At 35.3% G+C, this 6,824-nt stretch overlaps 1 protein-coding gene across 1 annotated transcript; it reads right to left on the bottom strand.

Moving 5' to 3' along the window:
* Window positions 1-1,511: 1,511 nt before the first annotated feature.
* On the bottom strand, window positions 1,512-3,575 carry LOC112465048. Its single transcript, XM_025032420.1, has 4 exons — window positions 2,960-3,575; window positions 2,223-2,433; window positions 1,973-2,135; window positions 1,512-1,889 (listed from the first exon to the last, which is right to left on the bottom strand). The coding sequence occupies exons 1-3, from the start codon at window positions 3,174-3,176 to the stop codon at window positions 2,132-2,134; spliced, it is 432 nt and encodes a 143-aa protein (XP_024888188.1). The 5' UTR covers window positions 3,177-3,575; the 3' UTR covers window positions 1,512-1,889; window positions 1,973-2,131.
* Between the last annotated feature and the right edge of the window lie 3,249 nt (window positions 3,576-6,824).

Raw genomic sequence — 6,824 nt, 5'->3', positions numbered from 1 at the left:
CCCCCCCCCTCCCCCGCACCCACCTCGTCGGTAGGCAGCGTGGACCTCGCTTTACAACATAAAGTACATGCTAAGTTGTAAAGCAAAATTATAAAGCACATGCATGGGGGAGGGTGCATGGCTACAGGGCATGTTCGTAGTCGCCAGTAGTCGCCGTAGTCGCTACAGCTCGTCGGTATAACAGGAATCATAACCTGATACCTGTCAACTTTAACGTTTAATATCTTGCGTCGCGGGGCATTAATAACAATAAGAACTTAATTTAGTAAAAAAATCTTGATTTTATTTGTTAACAGTCACACAGTCCGAATTAAGCCACACCTAGGATTGACTAGTCAAAATCCGAAGTAATTTTTCTTTAGCTTCTTCATAACCTGATACCTGTCAACTTTAACGTTTAATATCTCGCGTCGCGGGGCATTAATAACAATAAGAACTTAATTTAGTAAAAAAAATCTTGATTTTATTTGTTAACAGTCACACAGTCCAAATTAAGCCACACCTAGGATTGACTAGTCAAAGTTCGAAGTATTTTTTTTTTTAGCTTCTAACTTTGACTAGCCGTATTAGTTATTCCTAGGATTGACTAGTCAAAAGCCGAAACGCAAAACTTATTTCGGGCTTTGACTAAGACGCTTGGTCGTTCCCCAGGATTGACTAGTCAATTCTAGGAATGCCTGCGTTTCGGGCTTTGACTATAACATATATATTAAGGACTTTGATGTCTATATCTTATTTAAAAAAAAGCACGCGTGATGCATATTTAATGTGCATATTACTGTACCTGTGTCTATATATAGACACAGGTACAGTAATATATATAACTTTTACATAAAGAAACAGTAGATCTTACATAAGCAAAACACCGTATGTATGTAAACATTATCAAAAATCTGCTTATTTATATATTAGGAACTTATACCTGTAATATTTATCTTATTGAAAAAAACAAACACCTATACCTATATTCGTCATGGGTAGAGTCGCTACCCTAGCGCGTCCCTAGCGGCCCCGAACAGAACCTTCCAAGTCGTGTATCAATGCGATTCAAAGATTGCGCGCGTATGCGAGTTGTAAAATAACTTTTTTAATAAATCCTTTATTTAAGCGGGGAGCACACACTTCTGTACAACGCATAATGCGTAAGCATAAGAAAATTGATTGGTCCATACACATATGCATAAGGAAATAGACCAATCAGTTCTCTTATGCTTACGCATTATGCGTTGTGAAGAAGTGTGTGCTCCCCGCTTAAAACTTAATTGATTATGTTGGAGGTAGTTTGAGAGCGTATGTTGAAGGGGAGAATGTACTGAAGACTGAAGGCAAACCACCTTATGTATATTGGAATAATTTCCAAAAAAGTAGAGGAAATAAAAATAATGTCCTTGTGCTTAAAAAGCTCGGATTTGTTTGGGTGCTTTGCCTTCAGTACATTATTCTCCCTTTCAACATACGCTCTCAAACCACCTCCAACATAATCAATTAAGTTTTACTAAAAAATTATTAAAAAATTTATTTTACAACTCGCATACGCGCCCGATCTTTGAATCGCATCGATACACGACTTGGAAGGTTCTGTTCGGGGCCGCTAGGGACGCGCAACAGTCGCTACCCATGACGAATTGAACTTATTAAATGATACCTATACCAATATCTTGACACCTATATTTATCTTATTAAAAAAAAGCATGCGTAATGCATATAGACGCAGGTACAGTGTAATATACATAATCTACCAAGTACAATGATGTATCACTGCTGAAGATTTAGACGTTCTCGACGTTTATTCTCAGCTTTTTTCCGGTCGCCCCCACGGCGAAGCTACTCGGCAATTCGATTTTCGACAGCTTTGATTTTTGTCCCTTCAAATGTGTTACGTACAACATCTGAAAAAGTAGACTATGAGACGTGGTAGCTTTTTCACGGCAAAGAACTTAACAAAAGTGTTATATGCCATGTACATACATACCAATTATGACATATGGAAACGTGAACTTGTAGATTTTTGGTTTGTTCTCAGCTCCGAGGGTCCAAACGACTTGTTGAGTTAAATCATCCGTCATAACTACTTCCATTGCATATTTAACGGCTTTTTGAACCGATTTTCCGCCGATGTCTTGAATTTTTTTCATCTAGAAAAGATCAACAATTTAAACAACTTAATTAAAATATTGATGAAACAATGTACCGGCACAGTTTCACAATACTCGCATACGTACAAATTGATCTCGCATTTGTCCATTGTCTTTGAGATTACGATCGAATCTTTGTAATGCGTTAATATCGTTGAATATGGCATCTGGGGCAGAAGTGCATAATGACGATCTGTACGCTCCACTGGGTTATCATTTCTTCGCACTACTTCCAGCAACTCATTTACTTTTCGTGGAATCAAATTCTCAAAACGCTTTCGATCCTCTCTACAATCATCTGAAAAATAATATAATTAATACCCACTCGGCATGTTATATTGCTGAAATATTAAAACGTTCAGAAATGGTGCAGAAATAAAAATACATATTATTTTAATACGTGCTTATTGTATATTATTTTAAACATTTCAGCTTTTATTTTCTGTTAGTAAGTGCCTAATGTCTCATCGGGAAACTAGCTTCGATTTTCGTAAATAAAACCCTCATTGTACAATTTAATGTACTCTGTGAGAAATGCTTGTAGAAATTCAGCAGCGGATGAAGACTTTTTACTTCCATGAAACGCTCCAATAACGAATAGTTCGACAAACTGAGTTCCAACAACTTTACCTAATATGGGACACAACTGACTCTTAGAACTCTTTGATAGAGGTAGTCCATCGATATTAATGTTAATTTGGAGAATCACAGAAATTTCCGTATCAGCATTACGTTGCAGCAATACATTAGTTTCTGTATCTCAACTGTTCCTTCAGTGCTCTCTCTAAGCCATAATGAACATATATATATATATAAGTACATACCTCCAGCGAGAGCCTGTATATCAATTCTGTTTGGCGTGTCACATAATGTCCTGGCATCAAACGGAAGCTCAGGATGACCAAATTTCTTTAACCCTCTCAAAAGATCGTTCACAAGGGATTGAGGTATTTTGTTTTGGATTGCCCAATGAGCAAGAAAATTTTGAAGATCAGTTGTACTAGTGGGACGAGTGATAATCGATTGAAGCTGATTTTCCATCTGGATATCTGTATTAGTCAGTGTCGGTCTTTCATTGATTAGTAAATTGAGATCATCTGCGTCATCAAAGCGTTCAAGATTATCAAAGAAATCATCAATTTGATGACAAATGTCATTGGGAATGTTAGAAGCACGAGCTGTTGGCGGTGAGTATGAAGGACGTTATTAGACGCAGCATTATTCGCTGAATATTCTAAATAATCGAAATCCGCTTGCACAAGGGTGCGGATTCGTCGCCTTTGCTGTCTTCGCGAAAGCTCAAGGAACGGTTTCCACCGTCTCAACGGAGGTCCCATGGCATAATCTAATAATGTATCAATTAACCCTTCAACTATTAAATGGAATTAAAACACGGAATAGATCAGTAATATTATTTTTTCTACTCACAACTTTTTCCAGATGTAAGGAAAATACTTTATTTATATTATTTATTACTGCGTGTATAACTCGGTATAACCTGAAAAGTACACAGTGTATTATAGTCACGTACGCTTTATGATATCCCACACAGCACATAATATTGCAGAAATATTGCAGCAATATTATTTTTTGATTGCAATATTACAATGAAATGTATCAGAAATATTGCAGTAATATTACTGTTATATCTCAGTAATATTAAATTGTCCACGAAAATGAATATCAGTAATATTACTAATATTTATTTCAGTAATATTGCGGTAATATTACTGCAATATATCAGTAATATTACGGTAAAATTACTATATATAATATTTGCGTGATATTTGTATAATATTGCTGGGAATTAAAAAACCATTTTAATAATTTTTATTAAATTTTATTAAATTATTTTTAATAGTATTGTTACATACAATTTTAAAATAATATTGATATTGTAAACGCAATAATATTATTTGTGTAATATTAGATAATATTTATTTAATATTGCTAAAAATTAAAACATTTTAATGAATATTATTAAATTTTATCAAATTGTTATTTTTAATAATAGTATGACATACAATATTAAGAAAATAATATTGATATTACTTTTATATCTCTTTCTTCTTCAAAACTGCTCCATGCTACTCTGCACTGTATGAATTTCCACTAATAAAGAATGACGTAACACTATAACATAATACAAAAACTGTAATTATTATTTATATCTAATTATACAAGGTGAGTTTTATTTTGTATGCCAATTATCTTCACTAATTATCTCAGAAAGTATTGGTTTATTGGAAAAATGTTTCAGATAAAAGTTGGAGGGTTTATAGAGAAATAATGGATGATCTTATTAGATTTTGAGTCTGGAACCCATTGAGCCCAGTAGGGTTCAAGTCAATTTTTTAAAATAATAACTCCCTTTTTTTATTACATCATCTTTTTCTACTAATTAATATAAACAACTTTTGTCTGAAACATTTTTATTTGCCTTATACTTTTTGAGATATTCAAGAAAAATTTGGTAATTTTTTTAATATTTAGCTTATATCTTGATAAATGCTTGTCGGAGGGGAAAATGATACAAGACTTTTTGACTTGATATGGTCTAAAGAATATGCTATTGCAATAATACCCTAATTTCTTTAAATATTTGTGTATACATTTTCTTGAAGCTTTCATGTGTACACAATTATTTAAAGAAATTAGAATACTATTGCAACAGTATATTCTTGAAACCAAATCAAGTCAAAAAGTCCTGTACCACTTTTCACTCCGACGAACATTTATTGACAAACATCTATTGTAAGCTAAATATTGAAAAAAAATACCAAGTTTTCCTTGAATATCTCAAAAAGTATAAGGCAAACAAAAAATGTTTCAGACAAAAGTTGTTCGTATTAATTAATAGAAAAAAATGATACCATAAAAAGGGGGTTTCTATTTAAATAATTTGACTTGAATCCTATTAGGCTTAACACAGGTCCCGGACTCAAAATCTAATAAAATTGTCTATTGGTCCTCCTTGAACTCTCCAACTTTTATCTGAAACATTTTTCCAATAAATCAATACTTTCTGAGAGAATTATAGCGGAGATGATTGGCACACGAAATAAAAATCACCCTGTTTATTTCATACATAATTACGTATTAAAACATAAGAGTACAGGGTTAAGTATGACGTGTTCCGATATTCACTGTCTATACTGAAAATCTATGGTTAATTTTATACATACACTTTAGATTTTCAGTACTGGATATTAAAATATTGGAACGCAGTTTATACCAAGTTTAAATTTTTCTTACTTATGTATCTAATAAATGAAGCTGTCGCTCAGAAGAGTTTGATAGAAATCAAACTGCTTGGTGCTGCTCTGCGTGAACTTCCACTGATGGAAAGCAACGTAACACTGCAACATAATACAAAAACAGTAATTATTATTTACATCTAATTATATATTTTAAGGGGGGGGGTTTCCTTGGTGTCCTCGGATAAAGACGAAAGGGTGCCTTATGCACAAGGCAATTGGCACATATAGTCTAGTCCCGAGAATGTTTAACACTAGATCACTTTGCCTATGGATTTGATAAAGTTAAAAATTATATATAGCACGTCCCACTTCTTTAACTGAACAAGTCGGAAAACGTCTATCTCCTCTGTAAAACCGGCCTCTCTCAAATCCGAATCCAATATGGCTCTTCGATCGTCATTTTAGCGACATCTAAGTAGTACATGGTGTATATCCTCGAACTCGCAACCACACTCGCATCTCGCACTATCGATATAACCCTTTCGATTAAGAGAAGATCCCAGATTATAGTGATTTGCTCGTAATCTGTTGATCAAAGTAATAAAGTATCTCTCCGCTCTGACTTTGCTAAACCATGGCTTCGTGGCTTCTCTGTCATAAAACATATTAAAATAGAAAGCGCCCTTATGTTGTGAATCGCGTAAAATCGACGATTGGGTAGCTTCCCATGTCTCCTTCCTTGCCACCGCCATTAGGTCCCCCACCGGGACAGAAATGGAGGGGTCCGCCTCCTCCTCCGCCGCCTCTTTAGCCAATCCGTCAGCCAGCTCGTTCCCCAGAATTCCCACGTGCGCGGGAATCCAAACCAGGACAATTCTCTTACCACAGTGCCTTTCTAAATTGTATATAAGTATTCTAGATTCTGTTATGTATTTATTCTTATGAACGTTCAAGTGATTATTAAAAATTGATTTAACGACCGCCTGGCAGTCCGTCAGAATCACAGCTTTCCTCCTCCTCCACTGTCTCTGGTGCCACAAAAGAAGAAGCGAGGAATAAACCGCGAACGCCTCGGCGGAGAACGACGAACACAGCTTTGGCATACTCATTTTGTACACCTCCTCCTGATCACACAAAACAATGCTTGCTCCAGTAGACATAGACGAGTCGCTGAATGAACCATCTGTGAATATAATTTCAAGGTCCAGACCCAGATCGTGTTTCTTTTTTATTCTGTCCATAAGGGATCGGTCTGAAAATTTCTCATTCTTCCTCAATACCCCCGTGGTCAGGTCAATCGTAGGTCTAAAAGTGTGAGCTCCAAATGTCCTCTGAAAAATCTCAAATTTACTCGCCGGGACGATGAGACGTCTATGTCTGGTAGTCTTCTTCCATATCTCTGACAAGAACGAGGGCCTGTAAGTAGGTTGTCTATAGCGAACATAATTTTCGCCATCCAACAAGTCACGTAGCCTGTCACATAAACCAT

The sequence above is a fragment of the Temnothorax curvispinosus genome, unplaced genomic scaffold (assembly GCF_003070985.1).
Source record: "Temnothorax curvispinosus isolate PA1 unplaced genomic scaffold, ASM307098v1 QBEX01014876.1, whole genome shotgun sequence".
In the NCBI taxonomy this organism is placed as follows: domain Eukaryota; kingdom Metazoa; phylum Arthropoda; class Insecta; order Hymenoptera; family Formicidae; genus Temnothorax; species Temnothorax curvispinosus.
The sequence above is the reverse complement of the archived record's forward strand: the minus strand, read 5'-3'. Positions and strand labels throughout refer to the sequence as shown.